The sequence below is a fragment of the Ranitomeya variabilis genome, chromosome 5 (genome assembly GCF_051348905.1).
Source record: "Ranitomeya variabilis isolate aRanVar5 chromosome 5, aRanVar5.hap1, whole genome shotgun sequence".
NCBI lineage: Eukaryota > Metazoa > Chordata > Amphibia > Anura > Dendrobatidae > Ranitomeya > Ranitomeya variabilis.
Window position 1 is genome coordinate 86959327 of NC_135236.1, and position 21443 is coordinate 86980769.

At 42.6% G+C, this 21443-nt stretch overlaps 1 protein-coding gene across 1 annotated transcript in view; it reads right to left on the reverse strand.

Moving 5' to 3' along the window:
* Nucleotides 1-21443, reverse strand: part of LOC143775026 (zinc metalloproteinase-disintegrin-like MTP4) — an 86323-nt gene that overhangs the window by 42189 nt on the left and 22691 nt on the right. The window contains exons 6-13 of the mRNA XM_077262841.1: nt 20386-20566; nt 19288-19350; nt 19109-19180; nt 17558-17727; nt 17058-17142; nt 7284-7411; nt 3486-3663; nt 416-505 (exon numbers count right to left, since the gene is read on the reverse strand). Of these exons, the coding sequence (XP_077118956.1) occupies nt 416-505; nt 3486-3663; nt 7284-7411; nt 17058-17142; nt 17558-17727; nt 19109-19180; nt 19288-19350; nt 20386-20566 (967 nt within the window). The remainder of the gene's footprint in view (nt 1-415; nt 506-3485; nt 3664-7283; nt 7412-17057; nt 17143-17557; nt 17728-19108; nt 19181-19287; nt 19351-20385; nt 20567-21443) is intronic.

The following is a 21443-nucleotide window of genomic DNA, read 5'->3' on the forward strand; positions in this document are numbered from 1 at the left end:
TCATTAAGTATTTGCTACCTCATCTGGTAGTATCAAGGGGTAGAGACCCCAAATCCAACGATATATCACTTACTGGGCTGTTTGCTGCGATTTTGACTGCCCACATCACTGACTGGCAGCTTTCTGTGTACACTGTGCATAGGCAGAAAGCTGCCAATCAGTGTTTGTGGCGGGATTGGACTACATGGCAACAGCTTTACTAGTCCTCTAGTGATAATCATAAAACAGTAATTTAATGACAACTACACTAAGTAACTCAGTAAATGACACTTCATTGGAATCAGGGTCTCTGTATCTATATTATGCTGCTCTCAGATTAATTTTCACACAAGAGAAAAATCCTAATTATATGTGGGATGCAGACCTAAATGGAGGTAATGCAATGAATATTAAATACCTCTGATATATAACTCACCTGACAGTTTGAGCAGCATTCACCTTCTGAACATTGAGCTCTTTCTTTCAGTTTGCATGTGGCGGCATTACAGCACTTGTCAGTACATTCCTGCAATGTCGAGTGGGTAGATGGTTAGCACTGTGCCCAAAATATCTACTGAATATAGGTCTCACAGCTAACAGCCATGTGGTTCATGCAGTTCCCTCCACGGTTACAACTCTGTCACAGATGACACCGGAGACATCACTCAGATCTCATGGCTGCCACTAGTTTGTCAATGGAACGCAATCCCGTTGCCACCAACCATTAGGACAATTACGCAATTTGCTGATGAGTGATGCACAAGAACCTCACATTCCAAAGCTTGGAATATGTATATATACACACGTACGGTAGGTGCGAGCTCTGCAAGTACAAAAGAACTGCTAGCTACCACCACCATTTATACAGGCCGATTGGACACCCATTACAGGTAGCATATTGGCTCAGGGGTGCGGTTTACAGAGCAAAAGGAACAGAGCTATTTATTTAACACAGAAGGATAAGATATATACAATTGCATAAAATAAAAAGGAATAACGAAAAGGAATTCCTAAACCTGGTCACAAAAATGGCTCAGAGCTTAACGGAGGGAAGAACTCCAATTGGGAAAATGGACAGAACCACAGTGAACTGTGTCTTCCAAGGACTGACAAATGAGCCAGACCCAAATACTGCTTTTTATTAGCTCAAAATTAGGCTTACACACCTCCCCTCAATGAGCTCATGTGCGAGTAGATTCTGGCATGTGCTGGGTCTGATAGAATTTTATTAGATCCCCAACTTACAGGATATCTTCGCCCCTGAAGGTTCCAGGCGGTAGATATTGACATCATGTTTGTTATCATGATTTTACATGGAGATCAAACATGGTCTGGTTAGCATCATCTATCAGATCGTTATTTCGTTAATGGGTTTCTAGTGACCCCACAGTTATATGAGTGAATGCATCACGTCCATCACCTCACAACGATGCTGAGCCAAAAAATCTGCATCCCATAAATATCGGACTGCTACAAAACCTGATGTTCCTATCTGGACTCTGGAGATGGGCTGTTTATCTTCAATTGTTCAGTTTTCCATAGAAGAGAACAAGAGTTAAATCTGAAGGTGTTAGATTATCCACTTCTCTACCACCTGACTATACAAATCCCAGTCTGGGTGGCTGTTTCCCACAATAGACCTCTGTGGTAACTACCTGGTCACTGCAGGAGGTCTCTGCTTCAAGGCGAGGTTGAAGCTCTTCCTTTGTTTCTAATTTACTAATTTCCCTTGTTATAATGTATTTCTTTTTCCCTTCCCTAAATGTTCAAATTGAGTTTGAAATATCAGCTCTTTCTCCCTTCTGGAGATGTCTTATGGATTTTAATATTTCTCTATGACAATAGGTATGAGATGACCATGACTTTAAAAAGAATCTGCCATGACATACACGGAGTTCATTCAGTAGAAAGCATGGTAGAGAGAAAGACATGCTGAGCAGAATTATATATCGGTTTGTTGGAAAAGATTCAGTATAACTTGTATTTTTTTCATTGAAATCCCTGGTGTTTGTATTTATGAGTCCAGTGGGTGGTCCTACTTCTGATTGACAGCTATCTCTGCATTCATGGTCATAGACTGTTAATCACTAGTAGAACCGCCCACTGGACTCATTCATGGGAATCTGTCAGGAGATATTTTAATCTGATCAATTCCTCCTGCTGTATAACATGAGGCCTGCAGATCAGAGACCATTTTCAACCTGACAGGTTCCATTTAAATGATGACAGGAAATAAACCTAGTCATATGATTGATAGACCTTCAAACATTCCTCATACATAGTGCACACATTACCTTAAAAACGACCATATTCAGTCCTTCAGTAAAACTGTCATTTTTTTTTTACAAACTACTGAAATACCAGCCGACACCCCCGCATGGTTCCCCTCCTTCCATCATGCAGGAACGCCTGCTTCCTCACCGCCCCGACCGCAGCAGCGCCCTCATGAGCCTCTCCCTCCTCTGTGAATGCCACACTGTCTCCCGGCGGCGCGCCTAGTGCACGCATGCACGCACTCCCCTGCTCTGAAAAGGGGCAGCGCGCACATAGTAAATGCCCCCAGCTAACAGCAGTTAAATTGATCACCTGCATGATGTCTCCCAGCCAATAGCAGTGAGGCATCTTGTATAAAAGGCACCCTCCCCAATAGGGAGCTGCCTGAGTAACCCCTATAGTTAGTCTTATTGGTATTGGTGTGTGCAACCCAGGTCCCTCGTCTCTAGTCTGTTAAAGTTATACCCGTATTCTGTTTGTCTGTGTTCCTGTGACCGCTTTGGCGGTATCCTAATGATGAAACCGCGTCTGTGGTGCCTATACCAGTCTCTTGGTCCCGATGCGGTCAGTCCTATGTCCGTTGTCCTGAATTAGAGGAGTTGTCCAGGACTAATTTTTTTTTTTACTATGGGCCCAGGTAGGTAGATGCTAACAGAGGCAACTACCTGCCTGTTCTACCTGGTGTCACATCAATGGAGTCACCAATCGCTCCTGCTAGAGATTCATCTACTACACATAAACAGAGCAGCTCTTCCTCTTCTGGGCTGCTCTGTTGACAGGACGTGATGTGAATTTCAAGGTCATGCTGATTGACAGCCAGATTCATGCAGTTAGGAAGCAGGGAGCTGGGTGTCAATCACCATGACATCGGAGGTCACACAGCTTTGACAGAGCAGAGCAGAAGAGAAGTAGCTGCTTTGTCGACGTGACATCAACGAAAGCTGGAAGAGCGGTTTGTGACTTCTCTGCGCCGACACAGATCCGCACTGGGCATGATGGAGAGGTAGGTAGTAACTACCTGCCTGTTAGTTGTTTGGCCAAAAGTAAAAAATCTAAAATAAAATAGTCCCGGATAATCGCTTTAACTTCAGACAATCACTATGTTTTCCCCCACTAATAATAAGGCTATGCTTTGGTACCTAATTCCCTATTCAAATTGATGTGAAACTAAGTCACATGGTCAAACTTAGAATCAGGGGCGTAGAAAAAGGGACTTAACGATGAACTCATACCTCCACAGAGCCGCAGTCACATTCTTCACCTTTTTCTGTGAATTTATTGCCGCACACTGGTGTAGAGAGGATGTCGTCCTTGCTTGGCTTGTCCTTCATACATACAGGCATGTGATTCAGGATAAATTTCTGATATTCTTGTTGGCTGCAGGAGCTGAAGGTCCTCGGGGTATCATAACTGTATGGAGGGGGCGCAGTTATAGAGGGGAGATGTTTACCACCCACAGGTGACTATATACTTTGTGGAGCCCCGGGCACTCCCCGCAGGGCACACTCAGTACAGTAAATAGTCACGCCAGGTAGTGGGACAGTGACAAATGTCAAAGAATCAGGTAGTTAATTAATGAATAAATGATTTATCCGTCAAAATACCACACCATGGCAATAGAGGTATGAAAAGCAGTCAATATCAATTCATTATCAAATATATATATACAAAATACATTTTTAGACAGACAAAAGTGAATGAGGCTCTTCCCCCTTATTGCAGCACGCGGCAGTTTATCTTTTGGTCTCCAGCATGTCCCAAGGTATTTATATTGCACTATTTAGTGCCTTAACATGCACCTTATAGGTATCTGGGTGGTTGACCAAGTTTATTTATGCTCTTAATTGTTATATCTATCAGATTTTTCCTGTAGGAAGCCTGTCTAAATTTTTGATCTACCAGTATTGTGGGTCCACCATACTTCTATATATAGGGATATATTTTAATCTCCTATATGACATTTTCCCACTACAATTTTTGAGCATATGCCGCTCTCTGAGACTGCAATAGGGTTTGTTTGGATTTTTTTGTGTTCCTTTTTCAGTATTTTTTTCATCTTGTGATACTGATCTCTTTAGCTGCTATCCCCCATTCACTTTTGTCTGTCCAAAAATGTATTTTGTATATATATATTTGATAATAAATTGATATTGACTGCTTTTCATACCTCTATTGCCATGGTGTGGTATTTTGACTGATAAATCATTTATTCATTAATTAACTACCTGATTCTTTGACATTTGTCACTGTCCCACTACCTGGCGTGACTATTTATAGGTTTTCTGTGCTTTGACCTAGAGGTATGCCCTCTGTTCATTGAGAGGGCATTTTTTTGTTTAGGTGTTTTCACACTCAGTACAGTGTTAGGATGGTGGTTGTTAAAAAAAAAATATCTCCATTCTCAAGAACAGAGGAATTTTTAATGATATAGTTTATTGGTAGTTGCCAAGTTTACCGTCCACCTCTACATTCTAGCAGCGGTGGCCGGTTTCTTAGGTGAGGAGCTCAGAGCTTGCAAGTTGTTTGTTATATAAAGCTTGCAAGCACTGGATCCTGCCAGCGTCAGCGCCCCTGCACTTCGCTCATGCTACAGAGGCAAAGTTCCCTGTGTTTGCAGCATGGGAGAGCGTACAGCTCGGGTCAACTCTCAGCTATGGTGCTGGTCCGAAAGGTCCATCATCAGAAAGCCGGGAGGCTGAGGCGAGATGCACTTCTGAATAGAGAACATTATTCAACCCCTTTAAGATATAATAAGTTGTTTGTTAATTATCTAATTACAATTAGACCCTTGCTGCAAGTGATTGATTCCACATTTAAAGGGAACCTGTCACTAAATTTTTCTACCCCATCTGTGAGCAGCATAATGTAGAGCAGTGTTCCCCAACTCCGGTCCTCAAGAGCCACCAACAGGTCATGTTTTCATTATTTCCTTAGTATTGCACAGATAATAATTGCATCACCTGCACAGACAATAATTCCATCACCTGTGCAACACAAAGGAAATCCTGAAAGCATGACTTGTTGGTGGGTCTTGAGGACCGGACTTGGGGAACACTGATGTAGAGGCAGAGACCCTGATTACAGCAATGTATCACTTACTGGAGAGCTTGGTGCAGTTGTAATAAAATCACAGTTTTATCTGCTGCAGATCTCGGAATGCTGAGCTCTGTATAACCCCGCCCACACCGCTGATTGGCAGCTTTCTGTGTTCACTGTGCATAGGCAGAAATCTGCCAATCAGTGGTAGGGGTGGGGTTATACTGAGCTCACGACTGTGAAGGATTACATGGCAGCAGGTTTACTAGTGGTGCAGTGATAACATCCTGCTGATAAAACTGATTTTACCAAAACTACAGAAAGCATCCCAGTAAATGATACATCACTGGAATCAGGATCTACATAATGCTCCTCTCAGATGCTATGCTGAAATGTTAGGGTCCTGTTGAATTAGAGGACCATTATTTTTCCAGTGCCGCGTACCACTAGAGGATAGTCTGGTACTCAAATTGGCAAGTCTAAGCAGAGTCCTCAAACACTATCCTCATATACATCTGCTGCTCTTCCCATTCCCATCTCTTCATGAAAGGGCTGACTCTTATTTTTGTATACAGTGTGCTGTCTAGCTATCGTCTTCTGAGTTTGTAACTATTACAAGGACTTAGGTATAATATTTTGTTTCCTTTAATATGATGTGTAGTGTTTGTTAGCGTGTGTTGTAACTTAAACTCCCATCATGCCTCTCTCGCTCTGTAATTCCTCCTATCTTCTTTCTTCTGGTCAGTGCCATCTTGGCAGAAGCATGCATCGGAGCTGGAGAGAGGATTCTCCTGCTACCTCTATACTCCAACCTCCATCTCCTACCTCATCCCCATCCCTTTATCTTCCCTAGACATCTCAGCCTCATCATTTCTCAAGGTTCTGTCAGTAAACTACCTAAGGGTACCGTCACACAGTGCAATTTCGATCGCTACGACGGTACGATCCGTGACGTTGTAGCGATATCGTTACGATATCGCAGTGTCTGACACGCAGCAGCGATCAGGGATCCTGCTGAGAATCGTACGTCGTAGCAGATCGTTTGAAACTTTCTTTCGTCGCTGGATCTCCCGCTGTCATCGCTGGATCATTGTGTGTGACAGCGATCCAGCGATGCGTTCGCTGGTAACCAGGGTAAACATCGGGCTACTAAGCGCAGGGCCGCGCTTAGTAACCCGATGTTTACCGTGGTTACCAGCGTAAAAGTAAAAAAAAACAAACCGTACATACTCACCATCTGATGTCCGTCAGGTCCCTTGCCGTCCGCTTCCCGCTCTGACTGTCTGCCGGCCGGAAAGTGAGAGCAGATCACAGCGGTGACGTCACTGCTGTGCTGTGCTCTCACTGTACGGCGGCACTCAGTCACAGCGGGAAGCAGATGGCAAGGGACCTGACGGACATCAGATGGTGAGTATGTACGGTTTTTTTTTTTTACTTTTACGCTGGTAACCACGGTAAACATCGGGTTACTAACATGCGCTTAGTAACCCGATGTTTACCCTGGTTACCCGGGGACTTCGGCATCGCTCCAGCGCCGTGATTGCAAAGTGTGACCGCAGTCTACGACGCTGGAGCGATAATCATTCGACGCTGCGATGTCACGGATCGTGCCGTCGTAGCGATTAAAATGGCACTGTGTGACGGTACCCTAAAAGTTTGTCCACTGAGCTTTTTCCTGGATCATCCACCTACAGCTGGTCAGGTTAGGGAGGAGAGGATAGCGAGTAACCTATCTACCATTGCTTGTACAGAGATCCGTAGTCACATCCTTCAGACACATCTCATTTACGTACAATGCCGGCAGAAAATATAGAACTTCCTTTCTGTCCCCCCTTGTTTTTGTCATTCTCCTCCCAACACCATCCCTCACCTTTACAAGCTCTTCCAGCAATCTTAGAATCTATCCTCCCTGATTTCTTAGTAATCAATTTTGAAAACAATCAATAAATGTATATGAAATAAAGGCATCCATTTATTCGTTTCCATTCTCCCACCTTAGAGACGGAGCCATGATACAAGATGAGGCTTCACAGTAGCATCCATCATCATGAGGCATTCCCAAATTGTGCCCCAGTTCATGAGCAAGAGTAGCAGCAACCGGAATATAGTCAACACTGTGGTCCTGAGAATGTAATATGAAAAATGATTGATCTTCACATTTACTAAAACATTGCTTAGCCATAATTAATTAGAGTAAATGGTGTTATTTTAGTAGTGAGTATTGCAGTCGTTACCACCGGACACCAAAAAATAGCATTGTACAACACAGATATCACTTTGACCTCCCATTATACAAAGAAGAAAAAAAACCTTCAAACACCACTGGACACCAGGGAACATAATATTCCCTTGAACTCAGTGGCAGGAGAGATAACTCCATTGGACACCCAGGACATAGCTATTGGATGGGACTTTTTTCTTTTACAAAATATGGAAACTTCAATATATCATATACATATTTTGAGACCTTTTTGTTGTTCTAATTGTAATAGTTTTATATATAAGTAGTGTCAAAATCACTAAATTATATATATATATCTCTAATTGTAATAGTTTTATATATATAAGTAGTGTCTAATTCACTATTTAAATTATATATATATATATATATATATATATATATACGGTATATATATATATATACAGTTGAAACCAAAAGTTTACATACGCTATATAAAAAGACACATATGCATATTTTTTTCAAAATCCGACATGAAATCAGAATATTTGCCAAATGCCAGAATAATGAGAGGGAGAGAATGTTTTAAGCCATTTTTATTACTTACTGCAAAGTCAAAAGTTTACATACACTGAGATTACCTATGCCTTTAAACAATTCTGGACAGCCCATATGATGATGACATGTGTTTGGAAGCTTCTGTTTTTGGCAACATCTGAGTTAACCCCTTCATGACCCAGCCTATTTTGGCCTTAATGACCTTGCCGTTTTTTGAAATTCTGACCAGTGTCCCTTTATGAGGTAATAACTCAGGAACGCTTCAACGGATCCTAGCGATTCTGAGATTGTTTTTTTGTGACATATTGGGCTTCATGTTAGTGGTAAATTTAGGTCGATAATTTCTGAGTTTATTTGTGAAAAAAACGGAAATTTGGCAAAAAATTTGAAAATTTCGCAATTTTCACATTTTGAATTTTTATTCTGTTAAACCAGAGAGTTATGTGACACAAAATAGTTAATAAATAACGTTTCCCACATGTCTACTTTACATCAGCACAATTTTGGAAACAATTTTTTTTTTTGCTAGGAAGTTATAAGGGTTAAAATTTGACCAGTGATTTCTCATTTTTACAACAAAATTTACAAAACCATTTTTTTTAGGGACCACCTCACATTTGAAGTCATTTTGAGGGTTCTATATGGCTGAAAATACCCAAAAGTGACACCATTCTAAAAACTGCACCCCTCAAGGTGCTCAAAACCACATTCAAGAAGTTTATTAACCCTTCAGGTGTTTCACAGCAGCAGAAGCAACATGGAAGTAAAAAATGAACATTTAACTTTTTAGTCACAAAAATGATCTTTTAGCAACAATTTTTTTATTTTCCCAGCGGTAAAAGGAGAAACTGGACCACGGACGTTGTTGTCCAATTTGTCCTGAGTACGCTGATACCTCATATGTGGGGGTAAACCACTGTTTGGGCGCACGGCAGGGCTCGGAAGGGAAGGAGCGCCATTTGACTTTTTGAATGAAAAATTGGCTCCAATCTTTAGCGGACACCATGTCGCGTTTGGAGAGCCCCCGTGTGCCTAAACATTGGAGCTCCCCCACAAGTGACCCCATTTTGGAAACTAGACCCCCCAAGGAACTTATCTAGAAGCATAGTGAGCACTTTAAACCCCCAGGTGCTTCACAAATTGATCCGTAAAAATGAAAAAGTACTTTTTTTTCACAAAAAAATTATTTTAGCCTCAATTTTTTCATTTTCACATGGGCAACAGGATAAAATGGATCCTAAATTTTGTTGGGCAATTTCTCCTGAGTACACCAATACCTCACATGTGGGGGTAAACCACTGTTTGGGCACATGGTAAGGCTCGGAAGGGAAGGAGCGCCATTTGACTTTTTGAATGAAAAATTATCTCCATCGTTAGCGGACACCATGTCGCGTTTGGAAAGCCCCTGTGTGCCTAAACATTGGAGCTCCTCCACAAGTGACCCAATTTTGGAAACTAGACCCCCCAAGGAACTCATCTAGAGGCATAGTGAGCACTTTAAACCCCCAGGTGCTTCACAAATTGATCCGCAAAAATGAAAAAGTACTTTTTTTTCACACAAAATTTCTTTTAGCCTCAATTCTTTCATTTTCACATGGGCAACAGGATAAAATGGATCCTAAAATTTGTTGGGCAATTTCTCCTGAGTATGCCGATACCTCATATGTGGGGGTAAACCACTGTTTGGGTGCACGGCAAGGCTCGGAAGGGGAGGCGTGCCATTTGACTTTTTGAATGGAAAATTAGCTCCAATCGTTAGCGGACACCATGTCGCGTTTGGAGAGCCCCTGTGTGCCTAAACATTGGAGCTCCCCTACAAGTGACCCCATTTTGGAAACTAGACCCCCCAAGGAACTTATCTAGATGCATAGTGAGCACTTATAACCCCCAGGTGCTTCACAGAAGTTTATAACGCAGAGCCGTGAAAATAAAAAAATAATTTTTCTTTCCTCAAAAATGATTTGTAGCCCAGAATTTTTTATTTTCCCAAGGGTAATAGGAGAAATTGGACCCCAAATTTTGTTGTCCAGTTTGTCCTGAGTACGGTGATACCCCATATGTGGGGGTAAACCACTGTTTGGGCGCACGGCAGGGCTCGGAAGGGAAGGCACGCCATTTGGCTTTTTGAATGGAAAATTAGCTCCAATCATTAGCGGACACCATGTCGCGTTTGGAGAGCCCCTGTGTGCCTAAACATTGGAGCTCCCGCACAAGTGACCCCATTTTGGAAACTAGACCTCCCAAGGAACTAATCTAGATGTGTGGTGAGCACTTTGAACCCCCAAGTGCTTCACAGAAGTTTATAACGCAGAGCCGTGAAAATAAAAAATGTGTTTCCTTTCCTCAAAAATATTTTTTAGCCCAGAATTTTTTTATTTTTGCAAGAGTAACAGGAGAAATTGGACCCCAAAAGTTGTTGTCCAGTTTCTCCTGAGTACGCTGATACCCCATATGTGGGGGTAAACCACTGTTTGGGCACATGCCGGGGCTAAAAAGGGAAGTAGTGACGTTTTGGAATGCAGACTTTGATGGAATGGTCTGCGGGCATCATGTTACGTTTGCAGAGCCCCTGATATGCCTAAACAGTAGAAACCCCCCACAAGTGACCCCATTTTGGAAACTAGACCCCCCAAGGAACTTATCTAGATGTGTGGTGAGCACGTTCAACCCCCAAGTGCTTCACAGAAGTTTACAACGCAGAGCCGTGAAAATAAAAAATCATTTTTCTTTCCTCAAAAAAGATGTTTTAGCAAGCAATTTTTTATTTTCACAAGGGTAACAGGAGAATTTGGACCCCAATATTTGTTGCCCAGTTTGTTGTGAGTATGCTGACTCCCCATATGTGGGGGTAAACCACTGTTTGGGCGCACGTCAGGGCTCGGAAGGGAAGTAGTGACATTTGAAATGCAGACTTTGATGGAATGGTCTGCGGGCGTCACATTGCATTTGCAGAGCCCCTGATGTGCCTAAACAGTAGAAACACCCCACAAGTGACCCCATTTTGGAAACTAGACCCCCGAAGGAACTTATCTAGATGTGTGGTGAGCACTTTCAACCCCCAAGTGCTTCACAGAAGTTTATAACGCAGAGCCGTGAAAATAAAAAATAATTGTTCTTTCCTCAAAAATTATGTTTTAGCAAGTAATTTTTTATTTTTGCAAGGGTAACAGGAGAAATTGGACCCCAACAGTTGTTGCCCAGTTTGTCCTGAGTACGCTGGTACCCCAAATGTGGGGGTAAACCACTGTTTGGGCGCACGTCGGGGCTTGGAAGGGAGGGAGCACCATTTGACTTTTTGAATGCAAGATTGGCTGGAATCAATGGTGGCGCCATGTTGCGTTTGGAGACCCCTGATGTGCCTAAACAGTGGAAACCCCTCAATTCTAACTTCAACACTAACCCCAACACACCCCTAATCCTAATCCCAACTGTAGCCATAACCCTAATCACAACCCTAACCCCAACACACCCCTAACCACAACCCTAACCGCAACACACCCGTAACCCTAATTCCAACCCTAATCCTAACCCTAATCCCAACCGTAGCCCTAATCCCAACCCTAACCACAACTGTAACCCCAACACACCCCTAACCCTATCCGTAACCCTAACCACAAGCCTAATCTTAACCCTATTTCAAACCCTAGCCCTAATTCCAACCCTAACTCTAATTCCAACCCTAACCCTAAGGCTATGTGCCCACGTTGCGGATTCGTGTGAGATTTTTCCGCACGATTTTTGAAAAATCTGCAGGTAAAAGGCACTGCGTTTTACCTGCGGATTTACAGCAGATTTCCAGTGTTTTTTTGTGCGGATTTCACCTGCGGATTCCTATTGAGGAACAGGTGTAAAACGCTGCGGAATCCGCACAAAGAATTGACATGCTGCGGAAAATACAACGCAGCGTTTCTGCACGGAATTTTCCGTACCATGGGCACAGCGGATTTGGTTTTCCTTAGGTGTACATGGTACTGTAAACCTGATGGAAAACTGCTTCGAATTCGCAGCGGCCAATCCGCTGCGGATCCGCGGCCAATCCGCTGCGGATCCGCGGCCAATCCGCTGCGGATCCGCGGCCAATCCGCTGCGGATCCGCGGCCAATCCGCTGCGGATCCGCGGCCAATCCGCTGCGGATCCGCGGTCAATCCAATCAAAACCCTAACCCTAGTGGAAAAAAAAAAAAAAAAAATTCTTTATTTTATTATTGTCCCTATGGGGGTGATAAAGGGGGGGGGGGTTATTTATTATTTTTTTTATTTTGATCGCTGTGATAGAACCTACCACAGCGATCAAAATGTACCTGTAAGGAATCTGCCGACTGGCAGATTCGGCGGGCGCACTGAGCATGCGCCCGCCATTTTCCAAGATGGCGGCGCCCAGCGAGGAGACGGCCGGACACCGGGAGGATCGGTAAGTATGAAGGGGTGGTGGGGGGGTGGATCGGAGCACGGGGGGGGGGGGAACGGAGCACAGGGGGGGTGGGTCTGAGCAAGGAGGGAGCGGACAGGAGGACGGGGGAGCCGGCAGGCGGACGGAGGGGACCGGACCCCATAACGGAGGACAGGGGGGGGCGATCGGTGGGCGTGGGGGGGGGCACTTCAGTATTTCCAGCCATGGCCGATGATATTGCAGCATCGGCCATGGCTGGATTGTAATATTTCACCAGTTTTTTAGGTGAAATATTACAAATCGCTCTGATTGGCAGTTTCACTTTCAACAGCCAATCAGAGCGATCGTAGCCACGGGGGGGTGAAGCCACCCCCCCTGGGCTGAAGTACCACTCCCCCTCTCCCTGCAGATCGGGTAAAATAGGAGTTAACCCCTTCACCCGATCTGCAGGGACGCGATCCCTCCATGACGCCACATAGGCGTCATGGGTCGGATTGGCACGGGTTTTCATGACGCCTACGTGGCGTCATGGGTCGGGAAGGGGTTAATTAGAGATACACCTTTTTGTAGCATTATGTGAAAGTCTCAAGATCATCCAATATAACAGGAAGATAATTGTGGACTTGCACAAGTCTGGCCTATCCTTGGGTACAATTTCAAGATACCTGAAGGTGCCTCGTTCAGGCTGGTTTCACACTTGCATTTTGATCTGCAGCGTTTTAGCGCTAAAAAACGCATGCGTTTTTTTCCTATACTTAACATTAAAAACGCATGCGTTTTTTGACGCGTGCGTTCATTTGCAGAAATGCAACATGTAGTAATTTCTAGCGGCGTTTTTTTTGCCGCAAAAAAACGCACGCGTTTATTCGCGGCAAAAAAATGCATTGTTGTCTATGTAAACGCATGCGTTTTTAAGGTTTTTAAGCACATGCGTTTGCTTGCGTTAAAAACGCATGCTTTTTTTAGAAAAACACAAGAAAACACAAGAAAAAACAAGAAAACCCTAACCCTAACCCTAAACACAAGAAAACCCTAACCCTAACCCTAAGAAGTGTGTGACAGCTGCCAATCATCAAAATCAACTAGAAAACCCACTAAAAACAGAAATAGCTAGGGTTAGGGTTAGGATCCCTAGTAACCCTAGGGATCCTAACCCTAACCCTACCCCTAACCCTACCCCTAACCCTAGGGATCCTAACCCTAACCCTAACCCTAGGGATCCTAACCCTAACCCTAACCCTAGGGATCCTAACCCTAACCCTTAGGGTTAGGGTTACGATCCTAACCCTTAGGGTTAGGGTTAGGGTTAGGATCCCTAGGGTTAGGGTTAGGGTTAGGATCCCTAGGGTTAGGGTTAGGGTTAGGATCCCTAGGGTTAGGGTTAGGGGTAGGGTTAGGATCCCTAGGGTTACTAGGGATCCTAACCCTAACCCTAACCCTAGCTATTTCTGTTTTTAGTGGGTTTTCTAGTTGATTTTGATGATTGGCAGCTGTCACACACTTCTCAGCATGCGTTTAAAAAACGCGAATGCAGGAAAAAACGCATGTAAATGCCGCAAAACGCCGCGGTTTTTTTCTGCATGCAAAAACGCATGCGTCTAAAAAACGCGGCGTTTTGCCGCATTTACATGCGTTTTTTCACTACATGCTTTTTTTTTTTAAAACGCTGCAGATCAAAACGCAAGTGTGAAACCAGCCTCATCTGTACAAACAATTGTATGCAAGTATAAACAAGATGGGAATGTCCAGCCATCATACTGCTCAGGAAGGAGATGGGTTCTGTGTCCCAGAGATGAACATGCTTTGGTCCGACATGTGGATATCAACCCAAGGACAAAAGCAAAAGACCTTGTGAAGATGTGTCAATATCCACAGTGAAACGAGTACTGTATCAACATGGGCTGAAAGGCCGCTCTACCAGGAAGAAACCATTACTCCAAAAGAAACAGAAAAATGCCTTAATTTTTGGAGACATATCCTGTGGTCTGATGAAACTAAAAGTGAACTTTTGGGGCATAATGATCATCGTTACATTTGGAGGAAAAAGGGAGAAGCTTGGAAGCCTAAGAACACCATCCCAACTGTGAAACATGGGGGTGGCAGCATCATGTTGTGTGGTTGTTCTGCTGCAGGAGGGAATGGTGCCAGTCACAAAATAGATGGCATCATGAGAAAAGAAGATTACATGGCAATACTGAAGCAACATCTCAAGACATCAGCCAGGAAGTTAAAGCTTGGGCGGAAATAGGTCTTCCAAATGGACAATGCCCCGAAACATACTGCCAAATGGTAACAAAGGGGCTTAAAGAGAACAAAGTCAATGTTTTGGAGCGGCCATTACAAAGCCCTGATCTCTTTTGACTTAGCAGTAAGTAATAAAAATGCCTTAAAACATTCTCTCTCTCTCATTATTCTGGCATTTGGCAAAATATTAATAATTATGGTATTTCTAACTGACCTAAAATGGGAAAGGTTTATTCTAATTTCAAGTCAGATATTGAGAAAAACATTCATATGTGTCTTTTTATATAGTGTTTTATATACTGTATGTAAGCTTCTGGTTTCAACTGTATATATACTGTATGTAATTTAAAGAGTGAATTTGACAGCACATTTGGCTGACTGACAGAATCTACTGTACATGATGGCTTAATTTTCTGTGCCTTTCCCAAAGTGTGCTTGGTCACCCCATGTGTGGGTGTAGATCTTTACAGATTATTGTATTTACCTTTTACAGTTACATTTGTGAAGGACAAGATGCTATTTTTAATGCCATCATTTTGGAATATGTCATTTGTTGATTCATTTTTACAATTATTTTGTTGGGCTAAGAGAAAGTGTAAAACAACTATTGCTATTTTTGCTGTTTTTTTTTTTTCCATGGATGGCACAGATGCCGAATAACTTTATTCAACTGATTATTATGATTATGATGAATGATTTAAAAAGTACATTAAATAATTAGATAATATTGAAAAAAAGAATTAGTCTTTGTAAGATTTTTTACCTCCCTAACCTGCGCACGGTACTTATAGGCTGACAGAGGGAGCCCCTTTCATCTGTTAAACATGTTAAAGGGAGCCTGTCACCATGAAAGTGCAGTCCAGTCTGCATGCATCATATTATTGTAGCTTGATATAAAGTTTTAAAGGGAACCTGTCACCTGAATTTGGCGGGTCCTTTTTTGAGTCATATGGGCGGTGTTTTCAGGTCTTTTATTAACCCCTTTTTTTCCCGCTGGCCGCACGCTGGTCTTGATGCTGATTCCCTTTCCTGCCTAGTTAACGCGTGCGCAAAGCAATCTTGCCTTGCGCACGTGCAGTATGCTTTGCCCAACTGCGGGCAAAGCCGAGAACCATTAGTGCGCATGCGCCGGCGCACTATGTCCCGGAACACAGCGAAAAACTTCCGGGACATAGTGTGCCGGCGCATGCACACTAATGGTTTTCAGCTTTGCCCGCAGTTGGGCAAAGCATACTGCGCGTGCGCAAGGCAAGATTGCTTTGCGCACACGTTAACTAGGGAGGAAAGCGAATCAACATCAAGTCAATTTCGCGACCAGCGTGCGGCCAGTGGGAAAAAAAGGGGTTAATAAAAGACCCAAAAACACCGCCCATATGACCCAAAAAAGGACCCGCCAAATTCAGGTGACAGGTTCCCTTTAAGAGAAAAGATTCAGTATAACCTGTGCTTTAATCATTTAATCCTCTACTCATTCTGAGACTTTCAGTCCAGTGGGCGGCCCTGTCAGTGACTGACAGCTACCTCTGCATGCACACTTATGCAAAGAAAGCTGTCAGTCACTGATCAGACCACCCACTGGACCAAAACCTCAACATCTTACAGAGCCCTGTCTAAATTGAGAAGAAGTTGAGCATGCGCACATCCACTCCATTTATTATCTTTGGGACAAAAGTCGAGCGCTGTACTCGACTATCTCCAGCAGTCCATTTTGCAAAGAATGAAGCAGAGGTGTGCTTGCATGACATCCAATCCAGTCAAAAGGGGCTCTGCAGAGATCCATTCTTGGGATCACTGGGGGACATAGCCGTTAGACTCCTAGCAATCAGAAAATTAAAGCCTATCCTATCGGAAACCCTTTTAAAAAAATGTATTACCAAATTCTCATTTAAAGGGAATCTGTCACCAGGGTTTTTTTACCTCATCTGAAAGCAGTATAATGTAGGAAATAAGACCCTGAATCCATTAATGTATCACTTAGTTTCCTGGGTGCAGCAGTTCTTCTGACACAATCAGAGTTTTTAGATGTACAGTAGCTATGCAGCAGAGCTGAGAAAGCTGCCCCCACCCACACCAGGCTATGTATATACATTGTTTATAAACAGTGAGCTGCTTATCCCAGGAGGGGGCGTGGTCGGACTAGATATCGTGCACTTCTGAAGCTGCTGTAGTCCGGGCAATGATAATCATCAGGTGATAAAACCTTCACTGTAAGTAAACAGCAGCAAACAGCTTGATAAATGACATATCATCACACATCACTGAAATTTGTGCTTTAACCCCCTACCTCATGCTGTCCTCAGATTACACAGCAAAAACCTACTGACAGATTCCCTTTAAATGCATTCTGGCTGTATATAGGGGATCTAAAGTGTAGGAATAATATACGTCGTGTCCTACCTGAACAATACCTGCAGAATTGGCATTATTGCAGAGTGTGCCGATCCACGCAAGTCCCACAGTGGCACCATCAAAATCGATGTTCCTGAGGGAACAAATTAACAGATGTTACAAATGACTAAAAAAAGAACAACAAAAAAGGGACAACTTGGGGTCTAAAAAACAATTTACAACACACAATCTATAAATAATATTAAAGAAACAGGCTAATCATGCACAAACAAGCTACGAGCACGCCCAAGATACTCGGAGAACACCCGAGCATGCTCGGAAATCTCGAGTAACGAACACACTCGCTCATCACTAGTTGTAACTCAAATTTATGTATGATATAGCCAAGACGATTGTCTAAAAAATGATGGTAGTTTCACCTTCAAAGCAGCAGTGGATAATGAGATATGGAGCCTGAAAGTCCAAAGGTCAAAGCATGCCTGATACATGCTGCCCGTGCCACATATCTTTCTCACGTATTATTTAGATAATTTTTGGCAAAAACTTACGTTAGGAGCTGAGCATTGTCGTTTGGTTTTCCAGGCAATAACTGCGTTTGCCTCCACTCAGAGAAGCGATTCAGAGTGGTGCCGGAGGAGGAGACCACCTCAAACTTATCTCCAGTGTTCCAAATTTCCAATCCAATTAAGGCCACAAAAACATTTAGGGGTTTATACGCCTATTAATTAAAAGTACATGTTGAACAGACACATGAATGTCTTTTTAAATGCAACCATCTACTTAAAAAAAAAAATATGTTTAAGATATTATCATCCATTTGCATCATTAAAAAAAAGTATGTGAATAAAGGACCTGATTCATTATTGCACCTGTGTCTGTAACGTGTCTACTTTTTGATGTTTTTCACCTGTTTTCCATTTATGCCTAAGGCTTCTTTCACACTAGCGTCGGGCTCGGCCCGTTGCTGTGCGTCGGGCCGAGGTTCCCGACGCTAGCGTTGTCTCCGCCGCACAACGGGGGCAGCGGATGCATTTTTCCAGCGCATCCGCTGCCCCATTGTGAGGTGCGGGGAGGTGGGGGCGGAGTTCCGGCCGCGCATGCGCGGTCGGAAAAAGCGGACCGTCGTGAGCAAAAAACGTTACATGTAGCGTTTTTTGCTCCCGACGGTCCGCCACTGCACGACGCATCCGTCGCACGACGGGTGCGACGTGTGGCAATCCGTCACAATGCGTCGCTTAATATTAATCAATGGCAAAAAAACGCATTGTGATGGTATGCAGTTAACGCTAGTGTGAAAGCAGCCTAATTTGTCTTTTATTTTCCGTTTTTTTAATTAAAGTCTACTTTAGATGTGTACAATTGTTTTACTTCTCCAATGTGGGTGAACTTTCAAGTTTCCAAGTATTTTTGGCTGATTCAACATTTGCGATATTTATAAAAATTGCAAAATATGTTAGAAATGTACTCCAGCCCCACTTTCTGGAGTGAATTTATGGACACCAGATATTTTGGCATAAATTTAAAAAAAAAAACTAAAGACAATTTTTTACTTTAGACAAAATTCATAAACCGCATGCCTCATTTTGAAGAATTCGGCTTAAACTACGGCAACAGATTCCATGAGACAATAATAAAAGAAAAATGACTAAAAAATAGAAAATGATTGATCGAGGCAATAGTTTTTCCTTAAATATTTTTGAACGACAGGTTGTGCTTTTAGGGGAGGTTCAAGTTGGTGTAGAAAATGTTAAATGTATGGCAAACATATTCCTCCATGCATACTTTTCCATTGAGTTCAAAAAGGAAAAAAAATGCCATATATATGAAGTATGTATTTTTTTAAGGACACGGCCGTGTCCTATGTGGACCCCCAGTGAATATATATCTATCATCTATTCTGTGCACTGGAAAAGTCATGAGTGTATTTAGTGGGAAAACCTTTTTAACTTTTGCTTTAACTACCCTTCTATAGAACTGCTATACAAATAACCTTCTATAGAACTGCTATACAAATAAAGAAAAAATGCAATTTTGGGTGGTCGCCTCACCGAAGTTTATACCTAGAGATGTATTTACGGTATATTACGGCATGAACTCACCTGGTTGACAAAATTAATAATCCCAAATATTCTCTGCTTCACTTCATCTGCTCTGCGGTTAAATCTAATGTACTGAACGTAAGAAGATAATTAATAACGTGCGTCACAGAAGTCCCCCATGAGTATATGTAGAGTCTATAGCAGACTATATGTTACACGTGTACTATATATAATCTTACCATAGAATTATCTGCCACTATATACATTTGGATATACTTTCTTGCCTTTAGGAACTCTTGTTTCTGTGACGATAAAGCAAAGGAACTTCAAAGTCATATAATAGACGGAGTTATGCCATAACTAGACTTTCCTTCACCCGGGGCAAAGCTTAGGTTGGCTGCCATAACTCTAAATAAAAAAACACTGAGTAGCCGATTCATGAGGACTGTAGCTGTGGCAAGCCGGTCTTAATGAAGAATTTGCTGGAGTATGAAGCACCAAATCCAATAAGAGCCACACGCCAGCTAATGAATTTGGTGCACCGTCTCAATTTTGTGTTCCTCACCCAAAATGCTAGCGCAGTCAGGGACAGTAGTAGCATTTCTGGAGTAAGAAAAGCCGCCTTTTAATTAATTGGATGGGCGAGCATAGCCATGCCTTCTCCCAAGCTCTGCCTATTTAAGTGTAGTTCCTTCAATCTGGTGTGAAATTGTCAAAAGTCACAAGATTGTTGTGCACTTAAGCATTGCGCAAAAGTGCTCTGACTTTTTAAAACCTTTTACACCAGTTTTCTGGCTTTGATGAATTGACCCCTGAGTGCATTGTTGATGCTCCTCATTTGGCACCTATGACCCAGGACACACATCTTGGTAGACCGCCCTAGCTACACCCCTGTGTTACAAGGTAAATAAGAAATCACCAGTATTAGATTATAGCTGGTGGCCTTGTGACAGATTTTGCAGAAAGGCCAAGGAACCTCAAGTTAGACCGTCCTCTACCCATTATGGTTCCTTCAGTAGAAGCTAAATATGGAAGTTGCCTAGCCAAGAATTGGTCATTAATATCCTTTTTTGGCAAAGTTGACATAAATGGTTTACACAAGCAGAGAATCAGATGTGCAGGAATAAAAACTTGGAATGAATGGAGTTATGCTCTTTGAGAAATGCGAAAATGAAACAATGGAGTAGAGAGGTTGCGTTAAAAATATTTTTAGCAAATGGGATGAATGGCTTGGTATCCTAATTGGTACCAAAAGTAACAGGTGGAGTGCCCTGGGTGACCACATATGTTGTCCACCCTTATGGCCCAGGATAGATAGACAGACAGATGTTTCTCACCTCTTGATTGCTAGTTGAGAAGTCTATCTTGGTCATTATTGTCTCATTGATATTTTTGTCATCCACACCACAAGTTTTTGGGGTCTCCTGGGCTTGATACTCGTAAACAGCATGAGCCCCGGTTTTTGACATCTTCAGAGGCTGAATAAGAAATTTATTTTCTCGTGTTGTAATGATGCCACTAAAAGAAAATATTACAATAGTTTGGAAGCCATTTTTACCTCTCCAAAAATCAATTATATGACCCCTGATATTAAAAGAAATCTCCGCTTTGGAGAATCCCTTTTCTACAAGATAAATGCAGCATAATACGGTATCCATTCAAATCATAGGTCATCTGCAAAACAGGTCCAGAGCGAGAGGCACACTTTGTAACCTTTCTCTACTTTGGCCTAGAGATTAAGATTCTGAACTGGGGCTGGGTTGTCAACTTGACTTTTTATTTTTGCTGGACAGCTTGTAAAAAAAATCGTGGACAGACAATCTTTTATACAAAACACATTGGAAAACCATAATAAATCATTATGGTTATAATTAATACCTGTCTACAGAGCATTATTCTGATATGAAGACATCGGCTTCATTCACTGTGAAATGATTATAATTACTGTTAAAATAATCTGTATACGGTAACTTTCTTTAGCTTCAAGAAAATCATGGATGCCTTAAACTTTTTTTCAGGATGGGACAAAAAAGTTCCCTTTTTCTAAAGACTGTCCTGAAATTTCTGGACGGTTGACTACCCTGAACAGGGCTTCCCTATATTAAAATAAGGCCCCCTACACATTAGCCTAAAGAAAGCTGAGCCTGTCGCTATCATCGGAATGAGTCAGTCTAATGTCCTCCCGATTCTCACCTGACAGATGATGTTGCAGTGCATAATGGTCGGTAATATAAATTTTAATGTCATATGTGTTCCGCCAGGCTAAGAATTCCATGACAGGGTGAGTTTTCCAGATTTGACAATCCTTAGTCTTACCATGGACGATACCTGAGACCAGTGTTCCCCAACTCCGGTCATCAAGAGCCACCAACAGGTCATGTTTTGAGGATTTTCT